Here is a 22,500-nt window from a genome sequence, read left to right as displayed (position 1 = left end):
ACTGACAATATTCCAGTGTCAATATTTCCAACAATTATATCAGTGTACTATGTATATCACCACTACCAGACTTTTGCAAATACAGAAATAAAATGAAACACTGCTAAGCCCTAGAATCAAATATTTTCCTTCAGCAGGGGACCACAAGTATGTTAGTTATGCAAATTATTTAGTGGGGTACTCCTCAACATGTGGAAAAGTTCAGAAATGGGAAAGTTCATAAATGCAAAACAGTATAGTGATTAGGTAACATTTTTAATACTGTGTGTCTTACAGAGATCACTTTTAACATTCACAATACTATTAATAACAATTCAGAGATATAGAAAGGAATAAGAAAGTCTATACAGAGAAATGTATAATTCATACATCACACTACAGTTTCATGTGCTTATTTAGAATTTAAATTAACTTAATAAAGTTTTAAAACACCAACAGATAAATAACAGAGCTCAAATTCCATGTATTTCATAAAATTATTTATCACAGACTGTTTAAACAAAGTGCTGCATAATTTTCTCTCAGTACAGTGACAGAGGTTCTCTAATTACTATTATGTGTAAACAAAGACAAAATAGCTTTGGTGAAACATTGAACTGGATGACATGAGCTAATAAAAAATTTTGTACACATCCTAAAGTAGTTCCAGCTTTATATGAATATTTCTTGATTCATACACTCACTATTAGCTGGCATATGTTTCCACAGAAATCAAGCCATATTTAAAAATCTTTTAAATACTTGGTGACAATTTTCTGTGCCATATCATTATGTACTGACAGCATTCTCAAATAAATCTAGTAGTTTCTTGATCGCCTTTCTGGTTATACCATAAGGAATTCAACATACAATAAATTTCAAAATGACACAGTGTGTTGTTTAGAGTAACATGCTTATACAAGGCAGAGAACAATTCCATATATCAGTCTAACAAATGACAACCATATAAACAATTTTATTGCTATTTTGAGTACAAGAGAAAGAAAGGAAGATGGCCTTTTGGCACATATTTAAAGATTTTTGGAACATTGTTCCAGGAGAAACAGTGATCTCTTAATATTATAAATTATTTCAATACACACAGTCATGACTGCATTTAAACTGTTTAGTTTTATTTTCAGATGACTGGTTTCAATATTTTAAGATTCCCCTTCAGATCTTACATTCCTTGATGACTGTAGGAACCTTTGGCTTGCTTGCTTGGTTGGTTGATTAAAGGGACTAAACTTCTAGGTCATCAGTCCCTTTTTCCTCGAACAGACAGGTCTGTATGACTGTAGAGCAGAGATAGCCTACCATGCAAAACCCAACCCCAAGGTCTACAGAAGATCAACAAAGACAAGATATGGGACAAAAAGAAGAAAAGAGGACAGAGGAAGAAAGGCAGGCAAGGTGCCCCATCTAGGGAGCAGCCGGAAATCCCTGAAACTGGTGGGCAATGAGGGGACACACGGTCCACACCCCCTGGCACTTACCAGAGATATTCCACTCAGAAATTGCCTAGGAAGGGCTAGGAACATGGATAGGGCAAGAGAAGCACACGGAGACAAAAGATGAACAAGTCTAACAGACCACACAAGAGGGGAGAAGAAGAGTAAAAGAGCATGAAGGTCAAAGATCAGGCTGGACCACCAAACCCAGACAGCCACAGCCCAGTCTGGGCACAGCAGGCAACAGAGTGTTCAGCCAACCACTCAATGGGCCTATAAGGTTAAGTAGCTCTCCCTTAAAAAGACTGGTAAAAGTCTCCTTTATGAATAAAACATAAAACTAAGTCAGCCACTGAGACATTGTCTCCTAACACCAGGGGTAGCTAGTTAGGGTAGCCACAGGCTGGCTAGGTTGGGATAGTCCAGCAAAATGTGGACCTCTGTCAAACTGGAACCACAATGACAGTGGGGCAGGTCCTCGCAATGGAGGAGATTACTACAAATCAGCCAAATATGACTGATGTGGAGCCAGCAAAGGATGGTAGATTCCTCACGAGAGGCCTCCATGGAGGATGTCGACATATTCGTAGTCTCCTTTATCACTCGTGGTTAGTCTGAGGAAGTCAGAGTGAGCCATTCCGTATTCCAGATTCCTGGAACTTGATGGCACAATACTGATCAGAGGTCTGTTTCCAGAATACTGATCTCAAGAGTCAGTTTAATGGTGACCAGTTTGGCCAGACTATCAACGACTTCATTCCCTGGGATCTTGATGAGGCCTGGGGCCCAGACAAAGGTCACTGAGTGTACACATTGTCTGAGTGCATGCAGGGAATCCTGGATAGCAATGACCAAGGGATGGCAATGGTAAGACTGGTTGAGAGCTTGCAAACTGCTCAAGGAGTCACTGCATATGAGAAAGGACCCTTCAGTACATGAACAGATATGCTCAAGAGCACGAGAGTTGCAGTGAAAACAGTACAGCCAGAACCTTTGGAATGGAGCAGGTCAATTGGAGCATGCGTGGCAGTGTTCTCCATTCCTGCACAGAAAGTGATCATCCATCTCATCAGATTAGGGAAGGACCGGGAAGGAAGTCGGCCATGCCCTTTCAAAGGAACCATCTCAGCATTTGCCTGGAGTGATTAAGGTAAATCACAGAAAACTTAAATCAGGATGGCCGGATGTAGGATTGAACTGTCGTCCTCTAGAATGCGAGTCCAGTGAGCTAACCACTGCGCCTCCTCGCTTGGTCTACTTCATCTTCTTCAAACGAATGATGCCAGAACCCACTTTGCATATAGCAAGACAGTAGTTTAAACTATTCTTCTCCCAAATGTGGCTCGATTGTTTTAACCAGTGCACCATCTTGTGTGGTCCATAGAAAAGAGTATCCAAAATACATATTCTGGACAGTTATGGTATTTCAGAGAGAAAGATAATCATTTCAGAGGGTAATTTTTGGGAAAATTTCAATCTTTAAAGTTCATAGAAGTATGCATCCAATTTTCAGTGTGCGTAAATATGGCTGCTGGAATGCAATTAGTGGAGTGCCAATGTCTATGCATAAGTCTTAAACTGAAGACCAATACTCTTTGCTCTAGCATCTGAATTATATTGGACTGCAGTTTCAGGCTGGTTGTGTGGTAATATACATATTAAAAAAAAAAAAATTGCATGCACACACACAAATACTGAATATCTTGGTTCAGCATGTGACAATGCAGACTTTCTCAGTGTTTTTCACAAATGTATTTTTCTTGGGCTATTAGCCAAGTAATACTGGAATTCAGTCTTCATCTGATGACGTAAACAAGAAACTTGTTGAAATGCTTCTTAAAGAGAATGTTGTTACCTGGCTGACAAAACAAGAAATTTTCATCAGCTACGATACGGTATTTTAAAATGGAATTACTCTTGTTATTTCTGAAGATAATCAACAAGATGTACCTAACTTCAGAGTACCAGATTCAGAATATCATTTATGTTTTCAGAGACCTTTACCAGACTAGCACAATTAGTAGCACACGTATTTCTTCCCGAAAAGCAATTGAATAAAATGTCAATAAAGCACAAGTCATTTTGCAGCCAATAGAACATTCCTTCCATTAGCACAAAAACAACTGCTACATGAATAGGTGTTCCTCTCCCACAAGTAGGTGGGCTTGACAACTTTTAACTGAGTCTAATATTTTACCAAATTGTCTTACAAGGACCAAGTATGGACACTTTCTATAAACTGAGTTGGCACTTTTATCTGAAGAGTTTTCCTTAGATTCAAAACTGAGGATGTCATACAGCATTAAAATTAAATACAGGGTGTTCAAATCTTCAGTGCTCAAACTAACAAGGATGATACAGGAGGCAAAAAATCGTAAAGCAACCATTTGTCAGAAACCTATATTGCATGAGCACTGAGAATGCATAGGCAATACGTGAGTGGATCAAATAAAAGTTTCAAATAACTTCCGGGAATTCAGCCAGGTAACACTTTCAGCGACCGCCGATATTTCGGCGGGAGAACACCCCGCCATTTTCAAGGCAAACTTACACCAAATGTTAGTTTATGATATATAGAATGTTGCAACACTGAATTACTAAAAATTGGGTAGCAGTAGTGCCTCCATGACAGTTGCAGGGTTAACATGAAGCACTACACATGGGGCAAACTGCAAGACATGTACAGAGTATTCTTTGATGCTCACCTGACAATGATATTCGAGGAGGTACAGCTAGATATCAGGAAGATGAAGTGGTTTCAGCATGATTGGGGCCCAACGCACTTTGCAGAACTAGTCCGAGCAGTAATAACCACTAATTTTGCCAATCGTTGATCGACCAGGGAGGATCTGTACACTGGCCTGCAAGGTCTTTGCCCCATTAGAGTTCTTTCTCCGGGGCTACATGAAAGCCAAAGTGTATTCTACCCCTGTTAACTCATAAATAGAATTGGTTGCAAGAATTCTTACGACAGCCACACAAACACAAAACACACCGTGATTTTTCCTGCAAACATGGGACTCACTGCTACATCGATACTGACCCTGCACTGAGGTTATGGGTGCTCATTTCGAACCTTTATTGTAATGTAATAGTGATCGGAACAATAAATCAATGAAAAACATTTAGCACTGTTTTATTCTCAATCACACACAGTAACTTCCTGCACACTCAGTACTCCAACAACATCTGTTTATGACACATGGTTGCTTTACAAAATATATTCATTTTTGTCTCCATCATCATCCCTGCTAATTTGGACACTGAATTTTTGAACACCCTGTATAGAATATTCCACTCATTACAAATCTAAATTCAACAACCCCTGTTTGATAAACCAGTCACACCATTCATGTTCATTTGCCATAAAGTTTTCCAAGATCATTACATTTTCATCTGTAGGGTTGGGTGAGGTGCAAGACCTACAGAAACCTGACAAAAGAAAAATTTATTACTCGCATTATGAACAGTGCTATCCTCATGAGGTTCCCTGAATAGCTAAACATAATCTTGTGAAGAGATCAGGGAAGTTAACTGAAGTTGGTGTTGGATTTATGAAAATTTAATCTGGACTTATAAGTTATTGCTGTGTTTTCACCAATTTATGAGCTCTTGATCATTCCTGTAAAATGCTTCCTTATACATAACATTAATTCAGCCTACACTAATTTAGTGGAAAGTGTACACATTTTATGCCATTTCTAATTTGGTATTTTCCACATTCCTTCTTTCTGAATATTTACCAATCTTTCCCCAACACTGACAGCTTTCAGTGCAGTGGCTGCATGTAATTACTGCCCCTCCCCTACTAACTTATACAGTGCTAATGTTCTTCTGTGACAAGTTTGTAAAAATCAACTGACACAAAAATATGTGAATTATGCAAACAAAATGCAAAAAATATGATCTTCCATTTACGGCATAATCTATGTACTGTAGATGTACAGAACTTCACATACTCACAAAATCATAAAACATTTGGTTCATACACTCCAATATCACAGCAGAAGATGTCTCATGAATAATATAAAGTGAAGTAACCTCAAGCTATACACTTTACTTTCCTAACAGTAGCGAACTCTATCAGTAGGTATAGTTGTTCTGGCCACATACTACAGAAGAAAAAATCTAAGATCACATGATTCATCAGATTCATTAATGGGTGATGTTAATTGTAGGTTTAGACAATCAGATTCATTTCGTAACTACAATAGAACCACAATTATGATTTTATAATGAAATCACTGACAAGGAGACCACCTGGCAATTATATTTATCACGTGTAATATTCAGAATTCAAATATTGATATTCCATGGCAGTTTGATGTAACTCCAAAAAATTCTCAAGAAAATCAAAGTTGAAGATTTCTGAAGAACGGTAATTAACTGAAGCTGTGGCAAAAATTGATGACAGGTCACATGGCTAACATTGTAGTGTCACCGAGTGGTAATTGGGTAATCAATGGATTGCTAGTTTGAATCTCGCTATAGCTCCCCCTCACCCCCAATTCGAATGCCTACATCATTTAAATATGAAATTCATCAAATACGTGAAAATTAACATACATCTAATCACCATTTTTTAATGACAAACACACGTCTTCTAGTTTCTAATTACATATCACATGCACTGAAAATATAAATTCTTGATCATTGATATTTTATAAAAGATTATTTAAATTAAAAAATATCAAAATTTATTAATGATCTTACATGTAATATTGATAATCAAGAATTTATATTTGCAATGAACACTGGAATTTTGGATGTGATATGTAATTAGGAACAAGAAGATATGCATTTTTCTTAAAAAATAATGATAGGATATGTGTTGGTTAGGATATGTTTGATCAGTTTTATATACTAATGTGGAGGTATTCAAACTGGGAGAAAAGAGACCGCAGCAAGAGTCAAACAAGCGATCCATTGATTATACGATTGCCGTTCTCCAATGGCACCAGCTGAGCCATGCTGGCAATCAAGGAATTCGCCATAATTTTAGGGAATTAAAGTCCCTTGGAAAACTTGAAAGTCAGTTTTCTCAAAAATTTCAGAGAGTTGAATTGACTTACTTTGGAAGACTGACATTAAAAAATTACAAAAATCCAACTGCTGGGTGGCATCCCTGAGAGATGAATTTCTACATGGAGGAATTCTTCACTTAATCACACAAGATTCAGTGGATACAGGGAGCAGGTTAGACATCATCATAATGTTTGTAATTAATAACCATACTGACTATGTATGTGCATGGTTTTTTTTCCTTGTGATTGTGTCTTTGTGAACACACCACAATAATAAAATATTGCAACTACAGGTCATTATTCACTGGGATATCTATTCATTCTCTGAGACAATACAAGCCAAAGCTAAGTCGTCAGGAAACAAGTCTGTATACGGTTCACAAAATGCTGATTATGAACGTTACAAGTGAAAGAAACTAAGGAATTAAAAGAAAACAAACAGAAATTGTGAGAGTATAAAAAACAAACATATTAGAGAGAAACATTTTCAACTACAGTGAGGTACTCCTGTATGCAACAGAAGCAGTGTGCCACAGGGAGACCTTTTAATTTAGATCTGAAGTCTTGGGGTTTATCACTCTGTTTTTCTAGTTCTGCTGGAGGGCTATTGGAAATGAAACTTTCTGAATAGTGCACATATTTCTGAGCAATGCTTAAGACAAATCAAAAAAGTGGTTCAAATGGCTCTGAGCACTATGGGATTCAACTGCTGAGGTCATAAGTCCTCTACAACTTAGAACTACTTAAACCTAACTAACCTAAGGACATCACACACATTCATGCCCGATGCAGGATTCGAACCTGTGACCATGGCGGTCACGTGGTTCCAGACTGTAGTGCCAAGAACCGCTCGGCCATTCTGGCCAGCCATGCAAATCATTTTTCCATCAAGTGTTCACTGAATGAATATTGCACTTTCTTTTGAATGAGTCAGTTCTGTCAACAACAAACCCCATGAGGGAATATACACTAACAAAGGAAGCAGCTACTTGGGTAGCAGAGTACTTGTGGAGTACACACGAGTGTTTTTTAAGGCTAGGCAATAGTTTAAGAGCCTCTCATTAATGTTCGCCAGCCATTAAATAGAGAGCAAACCAAGATCACATACAAAGTAAAGACATTTCAACTGACAAAACTTTAACAGCAAATTGTCAAAGTAGTCATAAAAAAGTTCCTGAATTTATTGCTCTCCAGAAAAGTTGTCACACTCAAATTATTCTCAAAACCAATAGTGGCTGAAACCCAATGTACAAAACTCCAAAATATTTAGTGAGGTGTGGAATATTTATCAAAAAGACAGATCAGAACCCAATAGGAGGGGAAGTGTTCATTGCAGTCAATGAAAACATTGTGTCCATCAAGGTGGACATTGAGTCTAACTGTGAAGTTATCTGGACGCAAGCAACAGGCTTAGGTGAACACAAGTCAGTTGTGTTCTGTGCAACAGAAGTTAGTTGTTGGATGTTTTTACTGCCACCTGATTCCACTACGACAAAGGACATTTACACTCAGTAACATGGAAGTACCCAGCGCATGCAACATTAGATGGGGGCAACTTTAACCTACCGAGTATTGACTGGGATGTCTATGGACTCATTACAGCTATTATGGACAGACAGTCGTGTAAAGTAGTCTTGAAAATGTTTTCTGAAATCTTTATTGAGTAGCTCATTTGACAGTCTGCACACAATGGAAATGTTTTAGTCCTTGTGGCTACAAACGGACCTGACCTTATCAAAAGTGCCAGTATAGAGACAGGAAGTAGTGGTCATGATGTCATCATAGGAGAGTATTTTTGCTAGAAAGAGCAGAGAAGCAGTTTGTGATGAAGCAAGCTGGGATGTTTTTTATTTCCCCTCTTGTTTAGCCATCTGCCTCCTTAAAATTCATTTTTTCACTTTTAACTAATTACCATTAACTTAAGTGAGTATAATCTGCATCTTCATAAAAGAGAAAGTTTGGCCCTCAGTTTTAAAGAATATAACACCAGGTATATGTAATTGATTTTCTAATTTATTTTGACTATTACTAGTTAGTATATTTTGTTATAGGGTATATCAGTAATTGTTTCGTAACTTAAATTCTATTGTTGACTTATAAACAAATACAAATCCTGTTTAGTTGTAAATGTTTGGAGGAACAACTAACAGTATTCTTAAAGAATTTGTTTGGCTTTATTTGAAAACATGTTAGCAAAGCCAGCTCTTAATTCCAAAGTAATTTTCAGTTTCATCGAAAGTATTGTTTGCATAACTATATTTGTTAATTTCACGATTTAAACAAATAATATGGCTTAACCTTTGTAGTAGAAGAAACTGTTAAAAAGATTCAATTTTCTGATGTATGCAGTTAATTGAAGGAGTTAAGTTTTAATTGTAATTTCTGTAAATTAAACATTGAACAATCTGTAGTTTCAGTGCCTATTATTGTGATGATGTATAAGGGCCTGATTTTTGGGCCTGAAGCAGTCAGTCCATGGCCGAGTTTCAGACAAAGAACCCGTATTGGTTAGAACAACAACAATGCACCCACTTAACTGTGAAATAAGTGTAATAGGCGATGTGCTAAAACAATGTCACTATCTGTTCAATATGTACCATATTATGCGACAATAACTGTGTGGTTGGGTTTTAACTGCTCGTAGATGTCCAACAGTAAACACTTGTAGCAGTATGTTGATGTTTGCTTGCAATCTATTAATGAGACTTATCAAATGTTAAACAATACTGCACTGGCCACATAACTGTGTATTATTGTGGGGTTGTGAACAATGAAAGTAAAGAACTAGGAAACGCAAATGTGCACCTGTAAGTTACATAATTTAAAGTAGTTAGTGTTGAACTTCCACTCCCCATTATTCAGCCAGTATCGCAATGCAGTACGTCGAGACCAAGGACCATCAATCAAGAAATAAAGCAGGCGAACGTCACAAGTTGCTAGCATCCCACTTAGACAGTGAATGGACATCACTCAGTTCCAATACTACAGACATAGAGGAATTATGGACAAAGTTTAAATCGACTGTAAATCACGCTCTGGAGGAGTACATGCTGAGTAACTTGATTACGAGTGGGAAAGACCCACTGTGATTTAATAACAAAACTTCATAAAATACTGAAGAAGCAAAGACTGTTGCACTCCCAATTCAAAACAGAATGCGTGAATGGTGTCAGGAAAAGTTAGCAGGAATCTGAGCTTGTAAGAAGGTCAACGAGCAAAGCATACAACAACTTCCACGTCATACCTTAGCAAAAGATTTTGTCAAAAAACCAAGATAATTTTAGTCCTGCATAAAATTGCAAAGCAGGTCGAATGCTTTTATCCAGAAATTTGTTGACCACTCTGGTGTAACCATAGAAGACAGCAAAAGGAAAGCTTAAGTTTTTAAATTTAGTGTTTAAGAAAACATTCACACTTGAGAATTATATAAACATACCATCATCTGACAGTTGCATACACTTCCGTGTGGAAGACATAATAATAGGCATCTCTGGCATAGAGTGTCACCCGAAAGAGTTGAAAATAAATATGTTGCCGGGTCCAGATGAAAGGCTAATTCAGTTTTGCTAAGAGTGCTCCACAGTACCGGCCCCTTACTTAGCTCGCATTTATCACTAATCTATCACCCACCACAAAGACCCAAGTGACTAAAAAAGTGCAGGTGATTCCTGTATACAAAAAGGATAAGCAAACTCAACCACAAAATTATAGACCAATATCGTTAACATCACTTTCATGCATAATTCTTGAATGTATTCTCAATTTGAATATAATAAATCTCCCTGAAAAGGAAAAGCCTTTGTCCGCAAATCAGCAGAGATTTAGAATGCACTGCACATGCAAAACTCCGCTTGCCCTTTTCTCACACGAGATCCTGTGATCCACGGTTGAAGGGCAACAGGTATATTCCATACTCCTAGACTTACAGAAGACATTTGACACGGCACCCTTTAGCAGGTTGTTAAAGAACATCGATGCGTACGGAATAGGTTCATAGATAAGTGAGTGGCTTGAAGACTTCTGATGCAATAAACAACTTTGTCAGAACTTAACAACTGCTACAGCTGCAACTGCATGCCATGAAATGTAAACACACAGCTAATATTTTGATGAGCGACTGAGAACTACTAAATTTAATATTTGAATACAGTGCACAAACAAATCAGTATGTTGTCCTCAATGGCGAGTGTTCATCAGAGACAAGGGTACTGCCCAGAATGCCCCAGGGAATCGTGATATAACAACACTTATTCTCTACAAAAATAAATTATCTTATCGACAGTGTAAGCAGCAATCTGGAGCTGTTTGCTGATGACGCTGTGGTGTACGGGAAGGTATCATTGTTGAATAGCTGTAGGATGATACAAAATGACTTTGACAAAATTTCTAATTGGTGTTATGAATGGCAGCTTGCTCTAAATGTAGAAAAATGTAAGTTAATGCAGATAAGTAGGGAAAACAATCATGTAACGTTTGAATACAGCACTGACAGTGTGCTGTAGGGATGGCAGTCATCACTGAAATAACCAGTTCTGTTACACTAGCTTTTCTACAAGTTCAGTTTAACCTGACTGTTAAAACTGCTCAAAATAAGTAGTTCCTGAAATAAATAAATTTTCAGTTTTTACTGCTATTATTTCAGTAAGAAATACAGACTTCAAATAAAAATTGAAACATTCTGATGAAGGGGAAGGAGCAGGAGATTTCAACTGATATGAGCCTGAGGCTGAAAGAACTCTGTCTCATTGCCTCCTGCAAAGATTGCAAAGGGAAAATGAGTGGTTCAGCAATGGTGACAGCAAAAGGTCACAAGTGGGTGAGTTTTCTGCATCTACATTTTTGGAATATATCGATTTTTCACCCTGAAGTAATCACAAAAGTAAGGGTTCAGTTACTATCCCAAGTTAATAGCATGTCAGTAAAACTGTATGTATATCAAAAAAATTTACCTTCTTTCTCAAGGAATTTTGTGAATGTTTCCTCTTTATATAATGTCACAACTTTGTTGGGACTACCACTCTTTTTAATCAATGCTGTTCCAATTCTTACGGCGTGTATTTGTTGCTACTTTCTAATGGCACTGTCATTATTAAAATAGCACTGTTCACTTTCCCATTTTTTTTACAAGAACACAATATTTACTTGTTTTTGAAAAAAGTTTTATTTAAAATCTGAAAACTTTGGCACTGAAGCTATGGCAAATCGATATGCTGATTTTTTATCTGGTAATTAGTACAAAAAAGAAAAAACTGTTATAACACAGGCCACACAAATACCAAAAAATATCCTACAGTGTTGCTTGACAGTGTCACATCAATTAAATATCTAGGCATAATGTTGCAGATTGGTATGAAACAGAATGAGCACATAAGGGCAGCAGCAGGGAAAGCAAATACTCAACTTCAGTTTATTGGAAGAATTTAAGAAAAGTGTAGATCATCTGTAAAGAAGACAGTGTTTAGAACACTAGCGTGACCCATTCTTGAGCATCGCTCATGTGTTTGGGATCCCCACCAGATCGGATTTAAAGAGAACATGGAAACAATCCACAGGCAATTGCCAGATTTTCTACTAGCAGGTTCAATTAACATGTGAGTATTACTGAGATGCTTCTTGAACTCAAATATAAATACCTGGAGGGAAGACAATGTTCTGTTCACAAAGTACCAGTGAGAAAATTAAGAGAACTGTCATTTGAAGCTGACTGCAAAATGAATCTACTGCCACCAACATACATTTCACGTAAGGAGCACAAAGGCAATACAAGAGAAACAAGGGCTCTTACAGAGGCATATAAACAATCACTTTTCCCATTGCTCTCTTTGCAAAAGGAACAGGAAAGGAAATGACTAGTTGTGGTACGTGGTACCCTCTGCCATTTGTCACACGTCGGCTTGCGGAGTATGTATGCTGGTATAGATATATGTACAGGGATGCCAGTATTCAAATTCCAAGACATGTAAACAGTGGCCTACATGCAGTTCACGAGCTGACACTGCAGATCTGTCTCACTTCCCTTTTCTGGAGTACTAATATTCTTGTCGAGTCCACATATATGCCCCCAAATAATGAAATCATACGGGACAGTACGAAAGCCAGCAAAGTGAACAAGCCTTTGTATTTCAGCGTCAGCGACAACTGGGCTTATGCTTATAGTGAAGGCAGCAGTATTCAATATCTGCACAAGATCTTTAACGTGATACTTTTAAGAAAGCTTTTCATCTGCCCTCAGTCCTGGGAATTTAACATTGTTGACTTCACTGACTGTTTGACCATCTTAAGGCAACAATATTTACAAGAGTTCTGTCAGAAGCTGTATGCAATGTGTTTTGTTGCAATTAAGCATTAATCTGTTCTCTGAAAGCCATGTGCTGTTACAAATTACCCTATTAGCAAGATCATTTACATTATATTCCACATCATGCACAATAGCAGTGAAGGATGGAGATGACTGAAGAAAAAGGAAAAACCACAAATCACAGGAGTTGTACAAACTGCTGGGCATTATGGCTGTGTGTGGGAAGAGGAGACTAAAGGGGTCTGGGCATGTTGTGTGCCAAGAAGGCGATATCATCCCAGGCAACAGATCCAGGGGAAGACCACGGCTGAGGTCCAAGAGGATACAAATATGACAAAGACTAGCTGGAGAAGAATATGTGGACCGAGGAGGCTGATTGGTGGGGCCAAAGACAGACTGTGTGTGTGGCCGAAAAAGTAAGTAAATAAGTAAGTGAATTATGTTTAATGGTAGGTGATTGATGCATATCAAGTAAAAGCAATGGGTGCAGAACAGAACACACTGTCAGCACACACTTTACATGACCGAAGTAAGACAAGGCTCTTATATGTCTGTTGACACTGTCCCCGGAGGACAATCTTCTGCTCCCTACTTTCCTTATATGAAGTGAACATTGTTGAGCTTTTCCCCAAATTCTATAATGTACCAATTTATGCTAAAGTGCTATGTGGTCTACACTATTAAATGCTATTGTTAAATCAACAAACTACTGTCCTCAGCCTACTGTTCAGCTCCACTAGCACCCAACACAAAAAAGTATAAATTTCAATTTCTGTAGATACTCCTTTCTGGGACCAAACTAAGTGTGACAATGAATTACGTGCACCATGAAGTTCCACTGCTCTCTTATTGTTACATTCTCAATAATTTTAAAAAACATCGATAACAAAGTAACTGGTCTGTAATTGTCATCTTCATCTCTTTCACCTCTTTTAAAACTGGTTTAAGGTACGAGTATTTCAATCTGCCAGGAAACTGACCACATCTGAAATACATTTTGCACAGGTCACAGAACACAAGCAGTATATGGTGCACTGATCTTCATCTTACTACTTGATATTTCATCATACCCACAGGAGTCTTTACTCTTACTGATTTAATAACTGATTCAGTTTCATATTTGCTCGTTTCATGTAGCTGCACGTGGTATAATTGTTTCGGGACACCAGCTTTTAAGAGTTATAAAACTTTACTTGTGCCAACAGAAGTTTGATTTATCTTGCCAAGTAATGACAAGAAGTGATTACTAAATATCCTACACAACCTGGATGGATTACTAACAGTTTGATACATTCGTGAGAAAACTAATGAGTTGGAAATAGATACTTTCCCAGCAAAAGTCTATTAACAACATCTCAATTTGTAAGTTATGTAAGTGACAATTCCTTTTTAAATTATATATTTGCTTATTTATTGTTATTTAAACACCACCAAAAGGAACTTATTTTCAGGCCTCCCTTCAGAAATGAGGCAAACAGAAATGTTGAGCAAAGATGGTGCCAACAAGCTTGCAGTACACAAGTAAATGTTTTGTCTAAGATTCAACATCATCAAACGTCTGTGCGTGTGTACCATGGTTTCATAGCTAGTTTCTATATACTACAGAAGTCAGAAACGAGAGTCACAACGAAGAATTTTTACCTGAAACCTGAGAGTTTCATAAAAGCTGTGATTTTTATTGTTCCCCTGCCTGTACCTATTTGATGCAGCCACAGTTAACAGTGTCAGTGACTAACACTTGTTTTGCTTCTTATTAATTGATAATAAATTCAAGCAATCCCCAATAGTGTATTCTCAACTCTGAAAGAACAATACGTACCAATCAACCTGCAGCCTGCATTCTACATGCAATGAAATGTGAGAACATGATTTCAACTTCAATTTGAATTCCTTTTTGGATTTAGGACAAATGTGAAAACTACACTAGCTGTGCAGTCATATGTATCTCAACATGCTCATCATTTCTGTACACGAGCTGCATTCTGATAAACATTTTCATTTTCATTTAAAAGTGTTAATGTACTCACATACTAAACATATGCGCCTTTCATTCTGCTCCACCTTAAAAGTGAACCTTAGAGGAAGGACAAATGCATGTATAGAGGAAATGTCAGAAAATAACTACTTAGCAAGGATCCTGAAGGGAATGCCATGGACATTATGGTTAAGAGTGGTCGTAATGTTTACATATTTTCAATCCAGGTAATGAGAAATTCAAATATCCAATAACCAAAGGTAGTAACCCAAATTTTTTTGCAAAAGCTGGGGCATAATTACATATAAGTGGGATATGTCATTATATTAACAACTACACAGCGGCATTTAATTTATTACTGAGATATTCAACTTCCAGATCATCTGAGAATATATAATATGCCTACTGTCAAATTCGAAAAACTGATGACAGTGTACACAACGTAAGAAACAGAAAATATTTTTCAATCAGACTCTGCACTGAACTCATCAGCCACATAATAGCCTACTAATAAGTTCAAATGTTTTAAAATACAGGAATTGCTAGTTAATGAATGATATTTTTAATTAATTGACAAAAAGAGTTCAACATATCGAGATTGAGCCATAAGCAGCTATATCAAATGTTCCTTGCTTCTAAGTTAGGGAAAAGTTGGAATGATTATCATGAAGCTAGGAGTGCAGCAAAGAAGACAGTTGTGGCAGCACAATTGGCCCATCTGAGCGAAATTTATGATAAACTTGAAACACCAACTAGAGAGCTTGAAATCTACAGACTTTCAATACAGCATGATAGACAAACAGCAGACAGAAAAATCCTGTGGAATTAACAATGAAAATGCAAACTTGTCACCACTAGGAAGAAAGTAGCAGAGTGATGGCAGCAATACTTTGCGAAAATCTGCAATGAGGAGTTTTCACAGGCTTCAGTTCTAGTGTCAACACCTGTACAGGTACCCACTGTACCAAGCACCAAGGATGAGGTAGCTGATACTCTGCATAAAATGAAAAATGGAAATGCAGTGGGACCTTCAACTGAATGGCTGACAGTTTTCTTAAAGAAAATTGTTGAAGAGAGCTGACAGGACTTGTAGTAAAACAGTTCCAATTTGGAAGCAGAAGGATAACCCAGGTGAATGTAGCAACTACTGTTTGTTACATTTTCTAACACAAACAATGGAGATCTTCAGCATCATTGATAAAAGGATCTGACAAATGATCTGTCTCACCACTCTCATCACCAATCAATGTGGACCTGTGATGGGATGTAAGATGACGGATGCTATTTGTGCTGCCCGCTTATTGAAAAACACTGAAAAGTCAAGGCAGCTACACACTGTTAAAGTATACCAATATGTAATCTGTTTAATTGCACTTTATGGTGCTGAATGCTGAAGTGAAACAGTGACCTGCTGTCATGGAAATAAAGATTCTCAAATGGACATCTGGAGTAACACTGCAGAATCATGTCACAAATGATGAGGTTTGTAAGTTATATGAAGGAGCACCAACAGTACATAAGATGACAAAGTCATCTACAATGGTATGGCCATGTTCTTAGAGCAACAACAGTGACAAAGACTGATTTTAGTTTGAAAGGCAAATGATAAATGGCCAGTAAGACGATACAGGAAATGGTAGCTTGACATGCTGCACGAAGATTTCAAGATCTCATGCTTGCACCCTGACCAGACACAAGATCAGATAAAATGGTGAAAGACAGCCAAAACAGTGGACCCTGATAGCATGAAGGACAAATGCTAAGGAAGAAGAAGAATATTTCACATGAGGGTGGTGCATGCCTAAACAGGTGTCTAGTGTTGAGTACTGCCAATTTTCTAACTGTAGGTCCACCCAAGCAACACTTACGATTCCTTAACTGAAGTCCCTGTCTGCTCTGGCAGCAGAGCTTTCTGTATCTGATATTCCACTCTTATTGCCACACCAGTCAGGTGGCAGGGTCCACTGTTTTGCCTGTATGTCACCATTTTATGCTATCTTGTGTCTGGTCAGGGTGCACGCATGAGATCTTCATGCAAGGTGTCTAGCTATCACTTCCTGTGTCATCCTATCAGCCATTTACTATTTACTCTTCAAACTAAAACCAGTCTTTGTCTCTATTGTTGCATCTGCTCTAAGAACATGCCCATGCCATTGACCATGTTAATAAATGTAAAGCTTCTCTTAAAATAATTAGCAGCAATGAAAGCAAAATTTGAAAAGTCTTATTTTCAAATATGCATCACAAAATCCATTTTTACACCAACTGCAATTTATTTTCTATGAAAGCTTTGTGTCTTTTTATGTTATTGGCGATCATTAGTATCAAATTCAATACCACTGTAAATTTACAATAAGAATTGCATATGTGGTTCATGTTACAGTAAGTAAAGCAGTCACCAAAACCGAAGACTGTTTCGAACACCACTGTACTTTAATAGGCACAGTCTTGTTGGAGGTGGTATGCTGTTGCCTTCATCCAACCTCTGAACTGACTTACCCAGACAATTATAGGGGAACCTACAGTTTAATGTGTATTCTGAATCACAGTCCAACTCGGCATTTTTCACATCTACAAACATTGACAGAGGTGACAGCAGCAATAAGTGACACATAAAAATCCTAGGAGTGACTGGAGACTGAACCCGAGACCTTTGGATTTGTGATCTGTTACTGAGTCACCAAGGTACAACAGTAATAAAGAAATTATTGGTTTCTGAAAACACAGAATTTTTCTTACAAAAGGACAAAACTGGACAGTAGCATTGCTGAAACACCCACTGTACATGCTTATGCATATGAAATGAAGGTAAATGTGCTTAGGGACTGTTACAATCTAGTTAAAAAATTTAAGTAGTACTCTACCTTCATAAACTATGAGATACTATTAGAAAAGGTAAATGTACATCGGAAACAAAAGGATACAGTTGTTCAGAAAGTTTGTATATTCGTGTCATGAACTTGCTCAGCTCTTCACATTTAGCCATGAGCTGGTACATCAACTAAAACATGAAAAATATTACAGAAAGCAAATAAATAAAACCGAGGAATTCAGGCAAACAATAGTATAGAAATTATAGAATACCAGTTCAAAGTAATGTTGGAGAGACAGAGCACATGTGCTTTAACACTTGGTTCAAATAATTTAAATAGCATATTATTTGCTCACAGCATACTTGATTACTTGATTAACATCACTTCTTTATGAATGAACTTCCATTTCTATGCTGTCATTCTATTTTTTTCCCTTTCATCTTTCACAGTTGTGGAATGAACTGAACTATACAATTGAGAACTACACAACTGACAACTAAACTATATAACTATGGCAAAATATTAGAGATAACATTTTTTTTAACTTACCTTAATATTTGAATCAACAGCATCACATGTTTTGCAAACGGCATCCCTGTATGTTTCCAGACACTCAACTGTAATAGCTGATACCTATAACAAAAGGGACAGATATTCATTCCATAATTACTCTGGACTTCCATGTTTAAGACAAATAAACAAGCACAAATGTGTTCAATAGGTATACCAACACTGTGCAAAATCCCTGCTAGGTTTTCTGTTAGGGTATCGACAGATGTAGCTAACCTCCTCACTTCCTGCTCCAAATCATTTAGAACATTGGGATCAACAGAAGGAAGCTGTGGCATTAATGCTTGTCTATAAAGACAAGGAGTTGAAATCCGCGATCCAGGAAACGGAGGCGTATCTGTAACGTTTACAGTTACCACAAATATCAGCGATGGAAGTACCAGTAGGTCTACTGACAACACACATTAGCACTTTCAGTGTTAGAAAAGAACGCTAAAATGTAATACATACCACCTTTCTTTGTAATAGGACTTGAGAGTTTTATTTTGGTTTCCAGGTCTTCTGCAACGAATAACACCATATCACCTTCCGTAGTAACAGTGCCCTCCAAATGCAAATCCTGCAATGTCTTATGAATAGACTGTACATTCTTTTTCTGCAACGCGGAACTTTCAGCACACCTCTGTAGCTCCAGCTTGTCAGGTCGTTTATTATCGCTGTCCTGCGGCTCAAACCTTGCACCGTCCGAGTCACTCTTCTTCTTGCAAGCCATTTCGTCTGAGCACGGAGACCCACCAAACGAGCGATTTTCAAAAATTGAAGCATCTGGAGGTGACGTTAGCGAATCGAATGATATTTCTGAATACGAAGCTGTCATCTCGTGCAGCTGAGAAAACGAAAGAAGTGAAATTTCATTCATTTACATATTCATACAGGCAATAATTCGTCCATATATAGCCACAAAAATCTTACCCGATCATCGTACATATCAATCGTAGAAACTTCTTCGTTTCTTGGTGATATGTGTTCCAATTTGTTGGATAATTCTGTAGCAAATTCCGGATTAAAAGTTCCGAAATCATTTTCGCATGGAGAAACTTCATCTTTCCGTTTTTCTGGAAATGTTGCCATGGCTGTCCTATCACTTTTACTTAGCGCGTCATATAACAAGTAAATCACAGCTGACACAAATAAACAGCCTAAGCGTCTGCAAAACACGCCGCTCAACAAATGACTGTTCCCTGCGGTTGCATCTTTGACCAGAGATGTTCTGTACCAAAATAGACAAGCCCGCACTGATGTGTGGCTGTGCGAGTACTAGTATGCCAACGAGTGGGTTCGCTCCTTTCAAAATTACACGAGCAAGACCGTTTAGCTTTCCTCATGGAAGTCTTCTTGGATTTCACGCTCCATCGTAGACACACACACACTCTCTCTCTCTCTCTCTCTCTCTCTCTCTCTCTCTCTCTCTCTATACAGTTTCAGTCTACAGCTGGCCCGTCAACTGTCAGTCTAAGAAAGAAATTTAATTGGCGAACCGCTACGTTCTCGCAAAGGATATTTCATTTCAGGGCACTAACTCGTATTGGAGGAAATTCTTCTGTGGATTGTATTCGCAGTTTGTCTTAAAAAAAAAAATAAGTAAAAGAAAAAAAAATTAAAAAATGCGTGAGACAGAGAGAAAACTCTAACAGTGACTCCTTAAGCGACGATAGTATTCGCATTTTAATCTCCTTTGCGAGTTACACGACGAACTTGACGACTGGGGAAATTATTCGCAAATGGTCATGAAGACGTACAAATAGCCATTGTCGTTCGTAAATCCTCATGTCCGATTTCTTTTGACTGGTACTCAGTCGTGTTCCTCCCATGACTCGGTATTTCCCAATCGGCCAGAAAGTGCAGAACTTACGTATACCAAAAACTTGACTTATACTGGGTGCCTCTCCTACGGGTCGTCAGGCACATTTTCTCTCGTGTTTTGGCAGATATTTGCAATTTCTTTATTACAACTTGTATCTGGCGTCAGCCCAAACAAATCCTGTTCATCACGTCTGTCATACGATTCCCAGCGTCGACGGAATGCGTCAGTTTGTTTTCCGTTTCAAACAAAATTGTTTTTAAATCGGAATTTTACGCGCCTATTCCACAGAACGCTTCGAGATTTGTGTAGTGCGATATTAGTTTTATTGATATTTATTAACAGGAACAGTAATACATGATAAATAATCAGCGTTCCAGCAGCGACTGTGCAGCGTGCTTCTGCACGGCGGTACCAGTCAGTGCGGGCCATTGCTGCAGAGTACTCGTCATTCCTCGTGTTTTACTGTCCATGTCAATACATATCGGTAAAAAGAATATCGGCTGCGGTCACAGTGGCACCGATATCAGTGGATTCCGCCGACAATCGACGTCAGCTGACGACGGCTGATCTTTTCAAATGAGTAAGCCACTACATGCACGATAACATTGTAACTGATCTCATCATCGAAGTTTGGAGACTTCGAACAACAATCAGTGAAATTCAAATCAGTTTATATGTGTCTAAAAGAACTGACACCATTTCTATTCTGCAGCCACTATGAATCAAGACACAAAGGAATTAAAGGCATTAGCTGCTAGTTGGCACTGATGTATATCAATGAAGCAAGTTCAAAATTTGTGGCCGGCCGTTGTGGCCGAGCAGTTCTAGGCGCTTCAGTCCAGAACTGCGCTGCTGCTACGGTCGCAGATTCGAATCCCGCCTCGGGTATGGATGTGTGTGTGATGTCCTTAAGTTAGTTAGGTTTAAGTAGTTCTAAGTCTAGGGGACTGATGACCTCGGATGTTAAGTCCCATAGTGCTTAGAGCCATTTGAACCATTTTGAAAATTTGTGCTGAACAGCGATTTGAACCCGGGTCTTCTGCTCATTAGGCAAATGCGCTAACAGCTATGCCATCTGGACAGAGTGGTCACCACAGCTGCACAGACTACCCTAGCACACCTCCTGTCAGACCCAAATTCTCAATTTATACCACACACTACTGATGTAATGCCCTTGCTCATTATTCTCATTACTCATGGCATCTCAGCAATTCCCATAAGAGTTCGAGCCTGGTGTGCACCTGCTCTGAAGGGATCATTGGCCATCATCGTCTTAATTATATACATGTGGTGTCTGTTCTTTTGGACATGTCTTAAACAACATACACAATTTTGATACTGCAGCCACTATGAATCAAGACACAATTAAATTAAAGATACTAGCTGCTAGTGGGCATAATTTACGAAAAGTTATCATTGGCTTGTATATCAATGGGTCAAGTTGAAAATTTGTGCAAGACCCGGACTTGAATGTGGGGCTTCTGCTCACTAGGAAGATGCACTGACACAACATTTGGAGAACTGGATTCTGCCTCTCAGCCATTCTGCTGCTTACAGTATGCTGCATCAGCCACACAGCCAGCAACACACAAGGAACACATGCCAAGTGGTCAGAGGAACTTCCATTTGTCAGAATCATCTACTGTGGCAATGACGTGTTCCCAAACACATGTTCATGGGACATTTTTCCTCCATTTCCAGTCAGGAATCCATCCCTTCAGTTTGTTGGTCTTATTAATGTTCACCCTGTATAATTAAAGCAATAACGACCAATGATCCCTTTGGTATGAATCTACATTAAGCTCAAATGCTTATGGGAATCGGCGAGTTGCTGCAAATTTGTGACTTGCCCCACTGACATAAATCAACACCACCTGTCAGTTAATGTTTGTAATTCCTTTGTGTCTCAAATCAGTTTGCTTGCTTTGGTCAAATCGACTGACGTTATTACTAATGAAGTATGGACTGTGAGAAGCTAATAAATTTATTCCGAGGAAGACAGAGTTTGTGGCATCCTGAGGATGAAAAATTTCATAATCGAGATATAGTTTGGAATCTATAGACTGAAATTGCAGGTTTATTGGAAACCACAAGTAAGCAAAATTTTTATTGGAAATTTTAGGCTTAAAATTATAACCTCAAAAAATAATCTGTTCAATTCAGAATGGTGGCATATCTTATGCTTATAGTTACTGTAACGGGTCTTTTTTGGGTTGTGGTAGGTGCGTAGTAGCTGCCTACAAACTTTTACTACTGCTTCCTGGCATTTCTATGGAAGTTGGATGGTGACTGTTATATGAAGTGGTTAGTAAATGTGGTGTTTTATGTTTGCACTTTTCATTGCTTTAGGTGTTCAGTGTACCTTATTCTAAGCTTTATGTTTGTCTTTCACATGATACTGAAAGGTAGTCATTGAATGTTAATTGACATATTTCCGCACAACATCAAATAAATACAGAAAAACAGAATGTTTGTAATTTTGATTTTCATGATCATAATCAATCATCTCAAGTATCTAACAGATTGTTCCGCCCTCAATCTCATATATTCAAAAAACCTATCTGGTTATTCCGATAACTGAGGATC

At 38.1% G+C, this 22,500-nt stretch overlaps 1 protein-coding gene across 1 annotated transcript; it reads right to left on the bottom strand.

The window, feature by feature from the left end:
• Positions 1 to 370: 370 nt before the first annotated feature.
• LOC124721821 (BLOC-1-related complex subunit 6) lies at positions 371 to 19,318 on the bottom strand. The gene is made up of 6 exons (XM_047246941.1): positions 19,023 to 19,318; positions 18,561 to 18,936; positions 18,272 to 18,447; positions 18,090 to 18,173; positions 17,652 to 17,728; positions 371 to 820 (listed from the first exon to the last, which is right to left on the bottom strand). The coding sequence occupies exons 1-6, from the start codon at positions 19,179 to 19,181 to the stop codon at positions 769 to 771; spliced, it is 924 nt and encodes a 307-aa protein (XP_047102897.1). The 5' UTR covers positions 19,182 to 19,318; the 3' UTR covers positions 371 to 768.
• Positions 19,319 to 22,500: the final 3,182 nt, after the last annotated feature.

This window comes from Schistocerca piceifrons, chromosome X, assembly GCF_021461385.2.
Source record: "Schistocerca piceifrons isolate TAMUIC-IGC-003096 chromosome X, iqSchPice1.1, whole genome shotgun sequence".
Classification (NCBI taxonomy): Eukaryota; Metazoa; Arthropoda; class Insecta; order Orthoptera; family Acrididae; genus Schistocerca; species Schistocerca piceifrons.
The sequence above is the reverse complement of the archived record's forward strand: the minus strand, read 5'-3'. Positions and strand labels throughout refer to the sequence as shown.

Coding starts and splice junctions, on each gene's coding strand:
- LOC124721821 (XM_047246941.1), bottom strand. CDS start 19,181: ATGGCAACATTTCCAGAAAAACGGAAAGATGAAGTTTCTCCATGCGAA. Junction 18,937..19,022: donor TTGATATGTACGATGATCGG/GTAAGATTTTTG, acceptor TCGTTTTCTCAG/CTGCACGAGATGACAGCTTC. Junction 18,174..18,271: donor TAGCAGGGATTTTGCACAGT/GTTGGTATACCT, acceptor CTTTTGTTATAG/GTATCAGCTATTACAGTTGA.